The sequence below is a fragment of the Vigna umbellata genome, chromosome 5 (genome assembly GCF_029865625.1).
Source record: "Vigna umbellata cultivar VRB3 chromosome 5, Vumbellata_1.0, whole genome shotgun sequence".
NCBI lineage: Eukaryota > Viridiplantae > Streptophyta > Magnoliopsida > Fabales > Fabaceae > Vigna > Vigna umbellata.
This window is the reverse complement of record NC_142169.1, coordinates 34,552,908-34,573,866: the sequence shown is the minus strand read 5'-3', so window position 1 is coordinate 34,573,866 and position 20,959 is coordinate 34,552,908. Positions and strand designations below refer to the sequence as shown.

At 34.9% G+C, this 20,959-nt stretch overlaps 1 protein-coding gene and 4 pseudogenes across 1 annotated transcript; all 5 read left to right on the top strand.

The window, feature by feature from the left end:
- Positions 1 to 2,110: 2,110 nt before the first annotated feature.
- LOC124823370 (putative serine/threonine-protein kinase-like protein CCR3 pseudogene) lies at positions 2,111 to 4,844 on the top strand (annotated as a pseudogene).
- Positions 4,845 to 7,132: 2,288 nt separating this feature from the next.
- Positions 7,133 to 8,512, top strand: LOC124823378 (putative serine/threonine-protein kinase-like protein CCR3). Its single transcript, XM_047295570.2, has one exon. The coding sequence runs from the start codon at positions 7,145 to 7,147 to the stop codon at positions 8,456 to 8,458; it is 1,314 nt and encodes a 437-aa protein (XP_047151526.2). The 5' UTR covers positions 7,133 to 7,144; the 3' UTR covers positions 8,459 to 8,512.
- Positions 8,513 to 9,898: 1,386 nt separating this feature from the next.
- Positions 9,899 to 13,109, top strand: LOC124831806 (putative serine/threonine-protein kinase-like protein CCR3 pseudogene; annotated as a pseudogene).
- Positions 13,110 to 16,351: 3,242 nt separating this feature from the next.
- LOC124831804 (putative serine/threonine-protein kinase-like protein CCR3 pseudogene) lies at positions 16,352 to 18,160 on the top strand (annotated as a pseudogene).
- Positions 18,161 to 18,524: 364 nt separating this feature from the next.
- LOC124831805 (putative serine/threonine-protein kinase-like protein CCR3 pseudogene) lies at positions 18,525 to 20,096 on the top strand (annotated as a pseudogene).
- The last annotated feature ends 863 nt before the right edge of the window (positions 20,097 to 20,959 follow it).

Here is a 20,959-nt window from a genome sequence, read left to right as displayed (position 1 = left end):
TTATTTTTTATTTATTTGATATATCTTTAAATATACGTATATGCAGATATCCATTTCAATGTTCTATAAAAATTTATATAATTATAATTCATTGATTATCATTTAATTTAAACATAAAAAAAACTAATATTGAATTTTAAGTAATATAACATTTTTTACATTTAAATATTCATTAAATAATTACTCTTTTGATATATTTATTATTCTATTAAAATGAAAATCAAATACGAATTTTATATTATGAAGTATTAAAGACATGAATAATTGTAAATTTTTACCTTATAAAGGAAGATAATTATAGCATAACTGGTAGCAGTTCTTGGGTGTGATTAGGGATGGCAACGGGTCGGGTCGGGCACGGATAGTGCCTACCCGCAACCCGACCCGACAAAAAAAAATCCACCCGCTACCCGACCCGCTACCCACACGGATACCCGCTTAAAAAATATCCGCGGGTATTTTAAAACCCGCGGATACCCGTGGATATCCGCGGATACCCGTGGATATCCGCGGATACCCGCAAATATTAAAAAAATATATATTTTAATAAATTATTAAAATAAAATTTAAATAAAATTATAAAAAATATATAAAATATAATATAAATTAAATTAAATATAAATTTTAATTAAATTTTAATTAAATTTAATATTGTAAAATATAAATTAATGTTAATTTTAATTAAATTTAACTTAATAAAATATAAATTAAATTTTTATTTTTATTTTTTGCGGGTAGCGGGTATCCGCGGGTACGGATAGTATAATATCCGCACCCGACCCGTTTATAAGCGGGTATTAAAATATCCGCTACCCACGGGTTGCGGGTAATAAATATCCGCGGGTATCAACTATCCGTCGCGGATTTTATCCGCGGATATCCGCGGGCGCGGATTTTTTTGCCATCCCTAGGTGTGATACCTATTTGCGACCAAACACTTTAAAGAATCGGTCGTTTAGTTTGACCCTCTCATTCTGAGTCTGGGTCTCCTGTTTGAATTTGAAAGATAATAAAACCATTGCTATTGCTTTAGAATATTCATCTCAGTCAATTTTAATTAAATTAATGATAGATTAAAACAGGAGATTAATTAAATAATTGCGTTTAGGTACCAAATTTGAAAATCCATGCAAGACCTAAATCATCCAAATTAAAACGTAGGATTTAAAAGTAAAATAAAAAAAATAAGATACGGGATTTAAATATAAAATAAAAGAATCAGCAGCCTTTTTTTCCGTTCTATGATTACGGTCAAACTGTGATAATTAAACCCATGTCTTTCACGCTGCTTCTTCCCATTAGAGAGAGACACGTGGACGTCATACCAGTAATATTAAGATTATAAATTTATAACTTAAAAGAATATTTGTAATCTTAATATAGTGTAAACACATTCTTTATTTTTAAGTTATAATATTATAATCTGATAAAACCCAAACAACATAAAGTGTTAAAAATATGTGACACGACAATTATAATTAAAATAAAAATAGAAACTGATGGTAACGACTTGCATTTCACATAACTATAAAACTGACACGTTGCGTTCCTTTCCTCGAAAGTCCTTTTGGCCCTTCTTCGTTCGTTGTTGGTCCCAAAGGCCATGTTTGGTTCAATTATAATCCGACAAACAATTAATTCAATTCGGGGTCACAAACATGATTCTTGAATTTATGGAGTACTTAGATTTAGCTTCAATGTAAAAGTTCTTACCACTACATCATGTAGGTAAGATTCTAAAAGCATTTGGCTATCGTAATATAATTGTATGAACTATTTTTACATTAAATTTAATTTAAAACATTTTACCTTTAGATTATGACACTTTAAAGATTCATTTATATATTTTACCTGTTCTAAAATGAACCAAAACCTTTTTTTTTCAATAATTAAATTATACCTCAGACCCCCAATTTACTGTAAACTAACGTTATTAATAATAAACAAGCTCTGTGATTTTGCACACGTAATAATGATCTCTAAATAGCTGTAAATGTAATAAATCGGCGTAATTTTTTCTTCTTCTAAATTTTAATTTTTAGGTTCTTATATATATAGAATTTGTAGTAGAAAAAAAGTAGAGAAAAAAAAATGAATAAAGGCTTTATTAATTATAAAGCCAAACAGGACTCAAGGAAAAAAACGAAAAGGAGTAGAGAGATTGAACACGAAGAAGAGAAGAAATGTCTTTGCAATATTACAGATTCAAGAGTCCACAACTACTCCCTCAAAGTTCCCACCATATACCTTCTTCTTCTTCTTCCTTCTTCTCGTAAACCAAACCAACTCTGCCAATGAAGCAGAAAAATCAACTTTGCATAATTTTCCATTCTTTTAAATGAAAACACCACCTTCCTCCTCCGTGCCCCTCTGTCTCGTCGTCGCCGCCCTGCTTATACTCTCTCTGCCACGCTCTTCCCATGGCCTCGGCTCCGGCGCTACCCTTGCCGTCTCTGACGCCTCCACCACCGTGTGCGCCGTCGTGGCAGGCGAGTCCATTCGCCGCATTCAGTGTTACCGTCAGGGGCAGAATGTCTACATCATTCCCAACGTTAGTTTTTCAATGATTTCGGGTGGGAGGAACTACTTCTGTGGTCTAAGGTCAAGTAACTCCGATTTGATTTGTTGGAACACAAGCTCTTCCTTCGAAAGGAGAAGGCTTTACAACGATAGTTCTGTTCCATTGGAGAATCTGGCCGTTGGGGATACCCACGTTTGCGCCACCGAGGTGGGTGGTGGCACGGCCAAGTGCTGGAGAACCGGTGACACGTTTCGGCTTCCTTCTGTGACTGATACATTCTCTTCAATCTCATCTGGGTCTGGCTTCTCTTGCGGAATTTTGAGGAATAATTCACGGGTTCGGTGCTGGGGAGACACCAGCGTTTCGGATTTATCGGGACGGATTGAGAATGCATTTGGGAACATGTCCATGCTGAGTCTTGTCGCAGGTGGTTCACATGTTTGTGGATTGAACTCAACGGGGTTTGTGGCATGTGGAGGAAATAACGATTCTGGACAACTTGATTTTCCTCAAGGTGGGGCTTTTGAGTATTCTGCGGTGGCGCTTGGAGCCGAACATGGCTGTGCTATAAGAGGATCGAATGGTTCGGTTGTGTGTTGGGGTGGCAATGGGGGATTCTCGGGGACTAATGTTACCGATGGAGTTTCCTTTGAGGTAATTGTTTCTGGGTCTAATTTTGTTTGTGGATTGACAACAAACAATTTGACAGTGGTGTGTTGGGGTCCTGGTTGGTCTAATAGTTCGACGTTTGAGCTTCCTTTTCCACCTGTTCTTCCAGGGTCTTGTGTTCAATCTTCCTGTGGAGAGTGTGGTTCATATCTTGATTCTCAATCTCTATGCTCTGGCTCTGGTAACATTTGTAAACCAATGACTTGTAAGCCTCAAACAACAGCTCCACCGCCGCCATCACCGTCACCGCCTCCACCATCAATGTCACCGCCGCCACCATCACCACCACCGCCACCACCTTCGTCAACTCGATCAAAGACCTTGACAAACGGGTTATTGGCATTTGCTATTATCGGTTCTGTGGGAGCTTTTGCTGGAATATGCACTATAGTTTATTGCTTGTGGAGTGGAGTTTGTTTTGGGAAGAAGAAAGTTCACAATTCTGTGCAGCCTACAATCACAAGAGGTAGCAGTGGTTCAAACGGTGGGGGTGCTTCTAATAATAGCAATTCTTCAATATCGTCTATGATTATGCGTCAGACTTCAATGATAATGAGACGCCAGAGGAGTGGAACGTCATCAACGAAGCACCCAGACAGGGCCGAGGAGTTCACCCTGGCCGAGCTTGTGGCAGCCACCGACAATTTCTCACCAGAAAACAAGATCGGAGCTGGAAGCTTTGGTGTTGTGTACAAAGGAAAACTCGCGGATGGACGCGAGGTGGCAATCAAGAGGGGTGAAACCGGTTCCAAGATGAAGAAGTTTCAAGAGAAGGAAAGTGCATTCGAGTCTGAATTGGCTTTCTTGTCTCGCCTACACCACAAGCACTTGGTTGGACTGGTCGGGTTCTGCGAAGAGAAAGATGAGAGGCTCTTGGTGTATGAGTACATGAAGAATGGGGCGCTGTATGATCATTTGCATGACAAGAACAACGTGGAGAAGGGTAACAGTGTGTTGAATTATTGGAAAATGAGGATAAAAATTGCTTTGGATGCTGCCCGGGGAATAGAGTATCTTCATAATTATGCAGTTCCATCAATTATTCACAGAGACATAAAGTCTTCTAACATTCTTATTGATGCTACTTGGACGGCAAGAGTATCAGATTTTGGATTGTCTATGATGAGTCCAGAACCCGACCGTGATCACCGACCAATGAAGGCAGCAGGAACCGTTGGATACATCGATCCGGAGTACTACGGTTTAAATGTATTGACGGCAAAGAGTGATGTGTACGGGCTGGGAGTTGTACTGCTGGAACTTTTAACAGGAAAGAGAGCTATATTCAAGTATGGGGAAGATGGAGGCAGCCCACTGAGTGTGGTGGACTTTGCAGTGCCTCGTATATTGGCTGGAGAATTGGTGAAAATTTTGGATGCAAGGGTTGGACCACCCGATGTGAACGAGGCAGAGGCAGTGGAATTAGTGGCCTATACAGCTGTCCATTGTGTGAATTTGGAAGGGAAAGATAGACCAACCATGGCTGACATTGTGGTCAATTTAGAGAGAGCTTTGGCTATTTGTGAGAGTAGCCACGATACCATTTCCAGTGGCTCTATCTCTGTTGTTTCAGAATGATAAAAGTTCAGTCCCGGGAAAGGGGACAAAATATTGAAAATTTTGTGAATTCTTATTCATTTTTCTCAATTTCATATCTTGATTCATTCTTTCCAATATGGGTATTCCGTGCCTGTAAAGATTTAGAGTATATTATGCTGTAATTTGTAGATTGTAGAATTTACAATATAGAACGAAAATGTATTTGTGGGGATTAGGGGAACGTTGCAGAGTGAAGCAGAAAAGTTGCGGTCTGATTTGAGAAGTTGAGTTTTGCGATGACATTATGATAAATCCCTTTCACGATTCTAAGCATGGTCCCCAGGTTAGTAGCTTTGGCTCTCTTTGAAATGTCTTTGTTGACTTCCACGTTGACGCAGCGCAATGAAACACCAAATTAAGCAGCGGCTTGATTAATGCCTATTAATTGCTTTTTTATTACACGGCAATAATTTTGTAATATAAATGAGCCACCCACCAAACGACCTTTGAATTCACTTTTCTGCCTCTGCTTTTCTGATCTACCCTTTATCTTCTATATCTTCAGGACTTGGTCTCACATTTTGGTCGTCATCATTTATCAGACTACAAATTCAACTCTGATTTTGTCTCTTCCTCACTCCTCCCTAATAAACTTATTTCCATTTTGGAAGCTACAGGACTCATCTTTCTTAAAAGAACAAGTCAAGTTTGAGCTAAATATATTTACCCATTTCAATGTTTACCACGCTTTGCATTAATGTTTGACATGTGAACATGTTTCACATTCTATTTTATTTCTAGACTTATTATTCGATATATTCTTATCTGCAATATATCCTCTTCATGTCTAATGAGAAGTTCAAAATTTTATTTTCTACGGATAATACTCACACATATACATAATTAGCAGTTCGTTGTGTGCATGGTACAGAATAAATATTTTTTACATTGTTAAAATTATAATTAATAAATAAAATCGAATATATAACTCTTTATAATAAAATTCAGAATAACTAAATGAATTTGATTCTATAAGTTTAATATATATAATACACACCGTGTATGTATATTAGATGATCAAGAGACTTTTTTTTAATTATGAAAGTTGTGAAATGTCCCTTTAAATGAAATAATAAATAAAATATTCAGAATTTTTAATTGGTAAAAGGAGAAGAAGGTGACTTACATTTGTATATTGTATATTCCAATTTTAAATATAAGAATACATTTTGTTGAGAAAATATTCATTATAAATTTATGACTATTACTAACCATATCCCTCAATCCTATCTTTCCGGAATTCATTTTCCGGAACATATTAAAACAAATATTAAATTTTTTTTTCCGGTAGACAATCACCTATCTCTATTATGGAAATAATTTTCTTGAAGGTTTTTGGGGGTGCACCAAGAATTTGATAGGGTGAAGAAAGTAAATTTATTTACGAAGACAGGGGATGTTTGCCCAACCAAGAATGAGTTGATCCGTGTCCAGGCCCATGCATGAGGCCCAGAGAAACACTCGATAAGGAAAAAATAAAATTAAGTAATTTGTTTACAAATGCTTTTTCTACTTTTTAAATGGAAATAATTTGCAGCTTATTTTCAAAATTAAACACTTATAAATTTTAATTTTTTAACATTTAAAAAAATTACGAATAATTTTGTAGTAATTGACCGCATAGTTAAAATTCTTAAATATGAATTTTCATCCCAATGAGTAGGTTGGTTTTTGTTTTAGTAACTTGGGGGGTGGTGGGAGCAGTTGGCCTCAACAACGATGAACGAGGAAACTGCTGGAAGGTTACCCTTGTCTTGGCTCGAACCTTCTCAACAAATTCGCCCTGGCTCAGTCACTGTCAGTGTTTCAGAAAATGACTATATCATATTGTATGACTAAAATAGTAAAAGAAAAAGTTAACTTTTATATTTGAAAAATAAAAAAAAAATAAAGAACAGTGAAGGCTAAATGACGTTAATGTTTATTGGCGTTAGTTTAATTTAGTTTAGGACTTTTGAGGATCTTTGTACAAAGAAAAAAATATTTTAACCTAAACTTTTTACAATATTTTAATATAATATACGTGTATTTTTTTTTACTAATTCATTATGTATTTATTATTATACTAATATATTTAAATCCAATATAATATATGTATTATATTAAAATATGGTAAAACAATCTATATCAACTGTGGATACCTTGTAGAAAAAGAAAAAAAGTATTGCTTTTCTCCCTTGCCCATACAATGGTAGTGCTATTTTTAAAGTCAAATCATCCACCGCCCATTTACAAAGTCGGTGATAATCTTGAGTGATTTTGACTTATATTGTTTCCAGTTGTAGTATTTAATCTTCTGAAAATATATTAGTTTCACAGTTGAGGCAAGAGGAAAAAGAAAAATACATTGCATATATGGCGAATTCAGGAGCATCCCTTGTGCACGGTTTTGCTTCGATAGTGGAAAATGCTCTGAGAAGTATCGGAGGAGATTTGGGAGCATTTCCTTTGCAGGATTTTTCTTTGGCAGTGGAAAATGCTTTGAGTAGTATTGGAGGAGATTTCGGAGCATTACCTGTTCATGGATTTGCTTCTATAGTGAACAATGCGATGAGAAGTGTTGGAGGAGATTTGGGAGCAATGCCCGTGCATGGTTTTGCTTCGGCAGTGGAGAATGCGATGAGAAGTACAGGAGGAGATTTGGGAGCATTGCTCGTGCATGGTTTTGCTTCTGCAGTGGAGAATGCGATGAGAAGTACTGGAGGCGATTTTAGAGCCTTGCCCGAGCATGGTTTTGCTTCGACAGTGGAGAATGCCAATGGAGATTTGGGAATGTCTCATTCCCCCGTGCCTGATTATCAATTATTCAGCCTAGTTGAGCTTGCAGCAGCCACCGACAATTTCTCAGCGGGCAACAGGATTTGTGTTGGAAGCTATAGTGTTGTGTACATAGGCAAACTCGTTGATGGTAGTAAGGTTGCAGTAGAAAGGGTAGAAACGGGGTTGAGTAGAACGCCTGAAGAGGCCTTCTGGTGGAGGAGAATGTCTAGTTCGACCTTTTTGCCCGGTTTACGCCCCAAGAACTTGGTTGGGCTGGTTGGGTTGTGTGCAGAGAAAGATGAAAGAGTGTTGGTGTACGAGTGCATGAAGAATGGATCGTTGAATGATCATTTACATGACAAGCGGATCAATGTGTTGAATTCGTGGGAAATAAGGATAAAAATTGCTTTGGATGCTTCCCGAGGAATAGAATATCTTCATAAGTATGGAATTCCATATACTGTTCATGGAGATATCAAGCCTTCCAACATTCTTCTTGATGCTACCTGGACGGCAAAGGTGTGTAACTTTGGGAAGGTAGCAGGAAGCATTGGATACATTGATCCTGAGTACTCAACTTTTGGTGCGTTGACAGAAAAGAGTGATGTGTATGGATTTGGAGTTGTGTTGCTTGAACTTCTAACAGGAAAGAGAGCTGCATATGGGCAAAGTAGGAAAAATAGAGGCACCATATTACATGTACCCTTTGCAGAGGCTGCTATTTTGGGTGGAGATTTTGTGAAAATTTTGGATACAAGGATTGGAGAACCCTATCTCGGTGAAGCAGAGGCTTTGGAGTTAGTGGCTCATACTGCCATGAATTGTGTAAATGTGGTAGGGAAGTTTAGACCAACCATTTCTCAAGTTGTGGTCAATTTGGAGAGGGCTTTAGCTTATTTCTTGTGCTAGGGGGAAGTATTCTGAGTTCTCATTCATTCTTTCTAAATTTCATATTTACTTCATTCTGATATACATTTGTAAACTATTTAATATTTTCATTTTTTTTCTATATGAATTTCTCATTATTAATGAATATTTTCGGTATATTCCGAAAATTTCAATTTAAATATACTATACTATGTTTTCTTATAATATTATTTTTGCGTAAATTATTAGAATGATTTTATTGAAAGATGCTGATTAATGAAAAAGTTCATCACCAATAATGTCACTAGAATAAAACTCCGAATATAGTAACTTTAATGCTATTAAAACATTCTATTTATTTAAAAAAAATTAATTAAAAAATAGTTCATTGACCATCCCCTTTTAAGTACAAAATTACGTGATTTTTTCCGTTCAAAAATTATTCAATTCGTCCCCAAAAATTTATGTTTATCTACAATATATCAACAAGTTGAAATTCGTTCATAAAAGTTATGACAAATTAATCAATTTGATTTTATAAGCTTTAATTAATCCATTTAATTTTTGTTGAACTATTCATCACTAAATATAACATATATTTTACGATTTAACTTTCTCTTTTTAAGAAGCACCGATTTAACCATTCAAATGTCTCATGTATTGTAAGAATCCCTCGTCAATAGCTTTCATCAATAATGTTATCAATTCCTACAAAATAATCATCTTAAATTCAGAATTTCACACAACAACCTTTATCCCCAAATCATTAATTCAATTCACGTTCTCAACCAACCAATTTATACCACACATCAAATCCAATTAATACAAATCAAAATTAAACCATGATTCTATAACAAGACACAATCAAATTTAATTAATTAACTTTCCTTACTCATTTAATAACACAACATAACTTCTTTGATCTCTAAGCATTCATAAACATAGAGAACATAATATAAACTATCAACACAAAGAAAACTTAGATCAATTTTCATATCTTAATGATCTTAATAAAACAAAGATCACACTACTATAAAAGAATAAAAATAAAAATTTAGTCTATTTAACAAAATAATTAGATGAATAAGTAGGTCTCATAGTCATAAGTGTGCTCCGATAATAGAGAATTAAAAATTCTAGAAACAAAATAGAGGTGGAAGAATACTCTTATTTTTAGAAAAATAATAAATTTTATAAAATGAACTATATTTATTTTTATCAAAACTTTTTAATAATAAGTTATATGATATGAATTGCAATTATCTTAATGTTTAATAAATTTTTTTTTCAATTATCATAATACTTTTTTAATTTAATTCTACTATTTTTAATGTTTTTAATTTAATTTTTTTAATGAGTTAATATGAACCTTTCTGTTTCGGTATATATTTGTGTAGGACCGAGAGACATACCTTTTCTGTCGTAGTCTTCTTATATTTTGATCTATGAATCCCGTGTTCTAAGTTTCTTCTAGTCCGAGCCATGGGAAGGACACCTGTAAAAGACATTCCGACACTCAAATAAGTGACTGACATGATAATATTAATAATGTTCGGTCTGTTACTCATAAACAACTTCTTTATCCTGCAATCAATTATCAATATCTTTAATTAATTTATTGGTTACTTATTTGCTCAAACCATCGACCAATTATAATAACTTAAGTGCAGGCCCAACATCAATAACTTAAGTACTGGCCCAACATTGGATCTGTTTTGACCGTTGACAAAAAGTAACAGACCGAACAATTGTGGATGTTGTCCGTTTTGACCGTTCGACCTATCCCATATACCATACACTTTTTATTTGGTGAAAAATAGAACAAAGTTTTGATATTTTAAAATAAATATTTTAGCATTATTTTAAATTTACATATATTGAAAGGGCAGACATATGGTTTTGATATTTAAAAGCACATTTGTTCTAGAATTAATATATTTTAAAATTTTCTTTGTTTTATTAGTTACTTACCCTTACGCGTAGAAACATATAAGGAAATGTCTTCTTTAACAACTCTTTTTTAACAATTTTTTTGACAACACAGACGTGGTGGCTTATGATGGGTTGGTTTCAAATATTTTTCTAAAAACAAATTCAAACAAACCAATAAAGCAATGACATGTGACCCATTATCAAAAAATTGTTAAAATTTATTGTTAAAATATCAGGATCCAACATATAATACTGTTATAAGGTGAATGATTAATATTGATCTATTGACGAATTGGTATAAACTCAGAAGAACACTAACTTATCTAACTGGTATGCATTGACCAAGAATTATAAGATATTTGTTTCTCTTTATTATAATATCTTATATATGATATTATAAAATTGTCTCGTATATGTTTCCAGACGTCATTTTTCTCTGTACACGGTTTTCAAGAATTCGTCGTGGCCGAGCTTGTATAAGCCGCCAGCAATTTCTCAAATGATCAGATCATTCTATGGTTCTGGAAGCTCTGTTGATGTGTAGAGAGGTGGGACCATTCAAATGTCTCATGTAATGTAAGAATTTCTCGTCAATAGCTATCATCAATGTTATCAATTGCTAAAAAATAATCATCATAAATTCAGAATTTCACACAACAACCTTTACCCCCAAAGCATTAATTCAATTCACATTCTCAGTCAACCAATTTATGCCATACATCAAATCTAATTAATACAAATCAAAATTAAACCATGATTCTATAACAAGACACAATCAAATTTAAATAACTAACTTTCCTTATTCTACTAATAACACAGCATAACTTCTTTGATCTCTAAACACCCATAAACATAGAGAACATAATATATATCATCAGCACAAAGAAAACTTAGATTAATTGTCATATTTTAATGATCATAATAATACAAAGATCACGCTGCTATAAAAAGAATAAAATAAAAGTTTACTCAATTTAACAAAATAATTAGATGAATAAGTAGGTCTCATAATCATAAGTATGCTCCGATATTCTAACATATGAATAGAGAATTAAAATTTCTAGAAAGAAAATAGAGGTGGAAGAATATTCTTATTTTTAGAAAAATAATAAATTCTATAAAATGAACTATATTTATTTTTATTGAAACTTTGTAATAATAAATTAAATGAGTGTAAATTATAGGTATGAATTGCAATTATCTTCTTAATGTTTAATAACTTTTTTTTTTTCAATTATCATAATACTTTTTAATTCTACTATTTTTCAATGTTTTTAATTTAATTTTTTTAATGAGTTAATATAAACCTTTCTATTGGGTGAAAAATAAAATAAAGTTACATTAGGTCATAACAGAAAAAAAAGTATAAATATTTTTAAATTATTATTTTAGCATTATTTTAAATTTACATATATTGAAAGGGCAGACATATGGTTTTGATATTTAAAAGCACAATTGTTCTAGAATTAATATATTTTGAAGTTTTCTTTGTTTTCTGAAGCAGATTTTCGAAGGTCCCGTGTCTCCAGTTTTGCATCGGGAGTGGACTATGTGAGCAGGAGTAGCAGTAGTGGAGGAACAGATTTAGAAACCTTCCCTGTGTCTGGTTTTGCTTCTGAGGTTTACTCTACCACTGTTTCTGAAGGGTCGCCACCAGTGTTGTCCAATGTCACAGAACATGCTGTTAATAAAGGCTTGTAATTATTCAGCAAGGCTGAGCTTGTAGCAGCGACCAACAATTTCTCACTTAACAACAAGATTGGTGCTGGAAGGCTTGGTGTTGTGTACATAGGCAAACTCGTTGATGGTCGTGAGGTTGCAATCAAGAGGGTTGAAACCTGGCAAAAGAAAAAGATCTCATCAATTAAATCTGCATTGACCTTCTTGTCCCGTTTACACCACAAGCACTTGGTTGGGTTGGTTGGATTCTGTGAAGAGAAATACGAGAGGCTGTTGGTGTATGAGTACATGAAGAATGGTACCTTGTATGATCATTTGCATGAAAATGGTAGCAATGCGTTGAATCGGTGGAAAATGAGGATCACTATTGCTTTGGATGCTTCCCGAGGAATAGAATATCTTCATAAGTATGCAGCTCCACTATTTCTTCACGGGCACGTCAAGTCTTCCAACATTCTTCTTGATGCCACTTGGCTGGCAAGAGTGTCTGATTTTAAATTGTGTTTGATGAGTCCAGAAGCTGAGCGTGATTACCGACGAATAAAGGTAGGAGGAACAGTTGGATACATTGATCCTGAGTACTATGATCTAAATACGTTGACAGCAAAGAGTGATGTGTATGGGCTGGGAGTTGTATTGCTAGAGCTTTTAACAGGAAAGAAAGCTATATTCCTTGATGGGGAAGATGAAGTTACCTTAAGTGTGCACCGTTTGGTGGACTTTGCCGTGCCTGCCATTTTGGATCCTAGGGTTGGACCACCGGGTGTGAATGAGATAGAGGCATTGGAGTTGGTGGCCCAAACAGCCCTCCATTGCGTGAATCGGAAAGGTAAAGATAGACCATCCATGGCTGATTTGTGATCAGTTTGGAGAGAGCATTGGCGATCTGTTACGGTAGTTCTTATCATATCATTTATGGGGGATTGGATTTTGAAAATATAGTTTGGAAATATAAAGGGATATGTTAGGGATTTATAATTTTATTTTATATGTGTATTTTATTTTATTTTATCCAACCTTTGCCCCGTCTAAACCATAATCACTTGGCTGGGCTAGTTGGGTTCTGTAAAGAGAAAGATGAAAGGTTATTGGTGTATGAAAAGATGAAGAATGGGGCGTTATTGGACAAGGTGAGCAGTGTATTGAATTATTGGAGAAGGAGAATCAAGATTGATTTGGATGCATTCAGGGGAATAGAACTAATCCCTAATAATTAATCAAAACTAGATGACTATCAATACTCTTTAACAATCAGATAAAATGAAAAAAAAAAGATATAATTATTTCTTCCTTGTAAGTTTTGAATTAACACCCAAATTATGATAGAATTGTCATCATAAATTATTTAAGAAAACGTTCTATCTTCATTCTTTCAATTTATTATGGGCAAGGGTTTTTAATTTTAATCAAAATTATTTTTTCTAAATTTGATGGTTCCTTCATTAATATCATTAACTTCCATTTACATTCACATCCATTCAATTAGACTAAAAAGCATAAAGTGTATCTATAATTAGTGCTATCAAAATGAGCTGTAACCTGTGAGACAACTAGGCAAACCATGGATTTGAGACAGGTTAGGTTAGGTTTATGTGAGTTAGTTTTCAATCCGACTCACTTAGAACCTGACTCATCCGGGTTGAACCCGTAGTGAGCTGAACTCACCTAATTTAATTTAATTATTTATTATTTTGTGTTTCAATATTATAATTAGCATTTTTTTTATTATATTGTAGATGGAATAAAAAATGTTTCAAGGGAAAAAAAATTATAGATTTATCTATTCAAGACTCTGATATTAAAGATGGACAAATGATACAAAAATTATGAATATTAAAAACTTATATGTTCGTCTTTTGTGTTTATTTTTGGATTGTATGATTTTTTTATATTTTTAATTGTCTTTGGAGTTTAAAGTGAAATTTATTTATATTTGAATTAAAAAAAAATATATTTTTTTTTAATTTAAAAAAATTATAATTAAGTGAGCTAATGAGCCAACCCATTTAATCTACAACCCGTGGTGGGTCGGGCCGGGTTCAAATTTTTCAACTCATTAATAAGTGAGGTGTTGCTCCCTCCACCACCCCAAGTGCTCCTGCACCTTCTCACTATTTTCTTTTATTCCAAAAATACTCTACACCTCCCCACTATTTTCTTTTATTCCAAAATTACCCTAGACCTCCCCACTATGTTGAATAATCTTTTTCTTTCTCTCTCCACATTAATGGAGCATTCACATGGTTCAGATTTAAACTTATGATATATTACAAAATTTTATTTACACTTTTCCTTAAATAACCTTGATGCAATCTTATTTTCACTGTTCAATATATATTTTTTTCTTCAAATCACTTAATAAATGATAAAATTTTGTTCTAAATTCCTAGAAAAATGTTTATATATATGTGTGTTTCTTTACATTTAATATCTATAATTTTTAACATTATATTATGTTTTAACTTATCGACATGTTTGACACAAATAACTTGAATAAAATATTTAATTTATTAGATAAATAATTTAAAAATATTATTAAATACTTAAAATATAAAAGAAAAGTTATTTGTTAAAAATTTGGTATTTATTTACTTCTTTTGTCGTTATAAAATTAATATATAATAATAATAATATTATTATTATTTACTATTTATATTATTATGTTTATTATTTTGTATTTGCATCTAACCTTTAAGTTTATAAAATGGAAGTGGTAGAAGCACTAATATTGAAGTTTCCTCTCAATTTTATATTTTGTAATATTCCACAAGTTTAAATTTAAGTCATATGAATGCTCTATTAATGTAGAGAGAGAAAGAGAAAGATAATGCTCCATTAATGAAAGAAAGAGAAAGATTGTTGAGGATAGTGGGGAGGTGTAGAGTATTTTTGAAATAAAAGAAAATAGTGGGAGGTGTAAAGTATTTTTGGAATAAAAAAAAATAGTGTGGAGGTACAAAAGTACTTGGGGTGGTGGAGGGAGCAACACCCCTAAATGAGTCGGGTTGAGTTGGGTCACTAAATGACCAACCCGTAGTGGGTTGAGCCTAGTCAAACCAAATTATCCGTTTTGACAGCTTTATCTATAATCAAAATATAATAAATCAGTTATCAATTAAAATAATAATGTCATATTAAAGAAAATATTTATTTTTTTATTTATAATTTTTCATCGACAAACTATGATATTAATGTAAATTAATAAAGGGTTAAATATGTTTTTAGTCCCTAAACTATTGGCCGTTTCTGGTTTTTGTCCCTCTTTCAAAGTAAGGTACAATTTGGTCCTCATTCTTTTCAAAACGTTCGTTTTGGCCCTCGAAAACTAAACACTGTTTAAAAATTTGGTCCTTATTTAGCAAAAATTGAGGACTAAAACCAAAATTCCGAGGACTAAAATATTCAAAAATTGTACCTTACTTTGAAAGAGGGACGAAAACCAGAAACGGCCAATAGTTTAGGGACGAAAAACATATTTAACCCATTAATAAATAGGATCCATTGAAAAGAAATAAAGGTAATATTAACTATTGAAAACCTCCTCTTGGATATCGCAGTTGACGCAAGGAGTTTTAGTTGGGCAGTGGACAGTGCCATAGCGAGTGAGAGTGCGTCAGATATGGGAGAATCTCGTGTCCGCAGTTTATTAACCATTGTCCCAATACAATTATCTTCTTAATGTTTATTAACTTTTTTTTTTTCAATTATCATAATACTTTTTAATTTAATTCTACTATTTTGAACGTTTTTAATTTAATTAATTTTTTTTTTCAAATGAGTTAATATAAAACTTTCTATTGGGTGAAAATAAAATAAAGTTACATTAGGTAGGTCATAACAGAAAAATAAGTATAAATATTTTTTAATCATTTTTTAGCAGCATTTTAAATTTACATATATTAAAAGGGCATATATATTGTTTTGATATTTAAAAGCTCATGTGTTCTAGAGTTAATATATTTTAAAATTTTCTTTGTTTTCAGTCGTTGACAAGTAGTTACTTACCTTTACGCGTAGAAACATATAATATTATTATAAGGTGAATGATTAATATTTATGTATTGACAAATTAGTATAAACTCAGAAGAACACTAACTTATCTAACTGGTATGCACTCTTTTAAACTTTCTTTTTTATCTGGCAAAACGATCTTATTGGTACCTTTTAAAGAGAATTTTAGGCGTTGGATCCGTGTTGTTTGTATAACATACAAACATTCACTTAGGTAAGAGAGTGGAAATTTAGAGAAATTGATATGGCTGACATAAGATATTTGTTTCTCTTTATTATAATATCTTATATATAATAACAAATTCTAAATTATAGTAAAGCACTATATCAAATCAACAATTATATTAAAGAATATAATTATGATAAAAGAATACTTTATTATAAATATAAAATTGTCTCGTATATGTTTCCAGACGCCCTTTTTCTCTGTACACGGTTTTCAAGAATTCATCGTGGCCGAGCTTGTATCAGCTGCCAACAATTTCTCAAATGATCACATCATTCATTGGTTCTGGAAGTTTTGTTGATGTGTACAGAGGTGGGACCTATAGATACACGCAGCGTGAGTGACTTAATCTCTATGTAATTTGTAATTAATAATTAAAGTGGATTCTCCCTTCTCATTGCCTTGGAACATTCTCAACTGAGACGCGTAGTGTCTCTGTATAAATATCCAAAGGGAGTTCTTTCAAAGTACATACTTTCACATGGCTCGTTACATGGGTGATGCAACAAGTTTTTGGTCGGCTGTGGACAGTCCCATAAGGAGTGAGACTGCCTCAAATTTCGGAGCATCCCCTCCCCATAGTTTTGCTTCGGTGGTGGACTATGCATTGAGAAGTAGTTGTGCTTCTGAAGCAGGTTTTCGAACGTCACGTGTCTCCAGTTTTGCTTCGGGAGTGGACTATGTGATCAGGAGTAGTAGTAGTACTGGAGGAACAGATTTAGAAACCTTTCCTGTGCCTGGTTTTACTTCTGAGGTCCACTCCACCACTGTTGCTGAAGGGTCATCACCAGTGTTGTCCAACGTCACAGAACATGCTGTTAAAGGCTTACAATTATTCAGCCAGGCTGAGCTTGTAGCAGCGACCAACAATTTCTCACTCAACAACAAGATTGGTGCTGGAAGGCTTGGTGTTGTGTACATAGGCAAACTCGTTGATGGTCGTGAGGTTGCAATCAAGAGGGTTGAAACCTGGCAAAAGAAAAAGACCTCATCAATTAAATCTGCATTGACCTTCTTGTCCCGTTTACACCACAAACACTTGGTTGGGTTGGTTGGATTCTGTGAAGAGAAATACGAGAGGCTGTTGGTGTATGAGTACATGAAGAATGGTACCTTGTATGATCATTTGCATGAAAATGGTAGCAATGCGTTGAATCGGTGGAAAATGAGGATCACTATTGCTTTGGATGCTTCCCGAGGAATAGAATATCTTCATAACTATGCAGTTCCACTATTTATTCACGGGGACGTCAAGTCTTCCAACATTCTTCTTGATGCCACTTGGATGGCAAGAGTGTCTGATTTTAAATTTTCTTGGATGAGTCCAGAAGCTGAGTGTGATTACCGACGAATAAAGGTAGGAGGAACAGTTGGATACATTGATCCTGAGTACTATGATCTAAATATGTTGACAGCAAAGAGTGATGTGTATGGGCTGGGAGTTGTATTGCTAGAGCTTTTAACAGGAAAGAGAGCTATATTCCTTGATGGGGAAGATGGAGGTACCTTAAGTGTGCACCGTTTGGTGGACTTTGCAGTGCCTGCCATTTTGGCTGGAGAATTGGTCAACATTTTGGATCCTAGGGTCGGACCACCGGATGTGAATGAGATAGAGGCATTGGAGTTGGTGGCCAAAACAGCCCTACATTGTGTGAATCGGAAAGGGAAAGATAGACCATCCATGGCTGATATTGTGATCTGTTTGGAGAGAGCATTGGCCATCTGTTACGGTAGATCTTATCGTATTATTATGGGTGGATGGCTTCTCAAAAATATAGTTTGGAAATATAAGGGATATGTTAGGGATTTATAATTTTATTTTATATGTGTATTTTATTTTATTTTATCCAACCTTTGCCCCGTCTAAACCATAATCACTTGGTTGGGCTAGTTGGGTTCTGTAAAGAGAAAGATGAAAGGTTATTGGTGTATGAAAAGATGAAGAATGGGGCGTTATTGAACAAGGTGAGCAGTGTATTGAATTATTGGATAAGGAGAATCAAGATTGATTTGGATGCGTTCGGGGGGAATAGAACTAAGTCCCTAATAGTTAATCAAAACTAGATGTCTATCAATACTCTTTAACACTCAGATAAAATGAAAAAAAAAATATATATATATATATAATTATTTCCACGCGGTATATCCGTGTAACACGTATTTATATTCTCCTTTCCTTGCACCTTCTCAACCAATACATGGTACTTAACAGGTACACGTATTCATATCTCCACGCGGTATATCAGTGTAATTGTGTATATAGGTGTTCTACAACATACATAAACTCACTTAGCTAGTGCACGAATAATAATTGAGATGGCTGATATCACAGTAGACGCAAGGAGTTTTAGTTGGGCAGTGGACAGTGCCATAGCGAGTGAGAGTGCGTCAGATATGGGAGAATCTCGTGTCCGCAGTTTTGCTTCGGTAGTGGACAGTGCCATAAGGAGTAGCAGTGCTACTGAAGCGGATTTTGAAACATCCCCTATCAGTTGTTTTGCTTTTGCTTCTGCGTTGACCCAAAGAATTGTTGCTGCACGACTATCACAAGCAGTGTCGGATGGGATAGGATATGTTCATACACGATTATTCACCCTAGCTGAGCTTAAAGCGGCCACCAACAATTTCTCACTTCACAACAAGATTTTTGGTGCTGGAAGCATTAGTGTTGTGCACAGAGGTAAACTCTTTGATGGTCGTGAGGTGGCTATCAAAAGGGCTGAAACCAGTTCTAAGATGAAGGAGTTTCACGAGTTATTTGGCTATTTATCCCTTTTGCCCTGCCTACACCATAATCACTTGGTTGGGCTAGTTGGGTTCTGTAAAGAGAAAGATAAAAGGTTCTTGGTCTATGAGTACATGAAGAATGGGGCGTTATATGATCATTTGCATGACAAAAACAATGTGGACAAGGAGAGCAGTGTGTTGAATTCTTGGAGAATGAGGATCAAGATTGCTTTGGATGCTTCCCGGGGAATAGAACACCTTCATAAATATGTAGTTCCAACTATTATTTACAGAGATATCAAGTCTTCCAACATTCTTCTTGATGCTAATTGGACAGCAAGAGTATCTGGTTTTGAATCGTCATGTTTCATGAGTCCAGAAGCTGAGCATGTTTTCGCGGGTATGTTTACCGCAAAGAGTGATGTGTACGGGCTTGGAGTTGTGCTGCTTGAACTTTTAACAGGAAAGAAAACTACATTCAAGTATGGGACATATAGGTGCACACGTATGGTGAACATTGCACGACATGTTATTTTGGATGGGAAAATGGTGAACATTTTGGATCCAAGGGTTGGAGCACCCCATGGAAATGAAGAAGCAGAGGCACTGGAATTAGTGGCTCATACAGCGGTCAATTGTGTAAATTTGAACAGAAAAGATAGGCCAACTATGACAGAGGTAGTGGCCAATTTGGAGACAGCTTTATCACTTGCCAATGATAACAGAAAAACAGACCATTTGCACTATTTATGACAATTTAATTTTACACAATGTATATACACATGCCATCACTCATTAGAGTATCATGACGCTGAATACTAACATTTTTTGACAATTTTTTTCCAGTGAAAGTTGGGGATCCCTAGCATTGCATTAGTTATTAACATAGTTATCAAACTCGCGAGTTAACTCGTTAACTCGGACGAGTTTACGTTTCTAGTCATGGCTTCCGAGTCAACTCGGAAGCAAACTCGTTTTCCAACTAGAATCGATGGAATCGGATGTGAAATCGGTGGAATGTTCGAACTCGCGAGTTTGTAGTGGTTTGGCGAGTTCGAAAGAAGAAAAATATGAAGCCAAATCAAAGTACGTTTGGAGGGGAAAAATCACCTGGTTAGGGCTCCAATCTTTTAATATTAAGCCCCTTCTTCTTCGTTCTCCTGAGCTACATCATCCTCTCGCCATCGCGTCACTCTCTCTGGCCATCGCACTCGCCGTCGACCATCATCTCGTAGCTGCCACTGGTCGTGTCGCCTTCGCGTCACTCTCTGTGCAGAGCTCCCAAATGGAGCCATCGGCGCTGGTGGCACCACCTACGCCCTTCTGCTGGATCGCGCGAGCTTCTTCTCCTTTCCAGAAAGGTCTGTCGCACCAGTGAAGCTGTGTTTCCCTCCCAACAAAGGAAGTGAGGAGGTGCCGGGTGGCGCAGAAAATGGTGATAAAAGATAGGGTTTTCTTTTTTTACTTTGGGATAGAATGGGTATTAAAAATTAGGGAGGTGCAAAAGAAATAAATGGGGTGCAAGAAGGGGCAGCCCTCTCAATGGACACTCTCCCCTCTCCACACTGCACAATGTTGATTATTATGTGTTTATTTTTTAATTTTGTAGTGAAAAATTAAAATTAGACCATTATGTCTCGATCAAATTTAACAGCGACACCTTGCACAAGCTGTACTTTGTCTGTATTGAAGGTCGTCGCTGACTTCCACGTTGACGTATGGCAGAAGTTTGGCGCAAGCAAGGAATGACAGCAAATTAATGGTTATTGATTACCCAGAAGAGACGGTGTGTAAGAAAGATAGCTAGGAGAGGGTCTCTTTCATTGGGCTAGGAAAACGGTTTAAAGTTTCACTTTCTCAATTTGTAGCAGAGATGTAGCTGCACCTCCATGTTTTACTTGGGCAGTACACAGTGCTTATTAAAAGTATTGGAGTATACTTGGGAGCATTCAATGTCAGTGACTTTT

Coding starts and splice junctions, on each gene's coding strand:
- LOC124823378 (XM_047295570.2), top strand. CDS start 7,145: ATGGCGAATTCAGGAGCATCCCTTGTGCACGGTTTTGCTTCGATAGTG.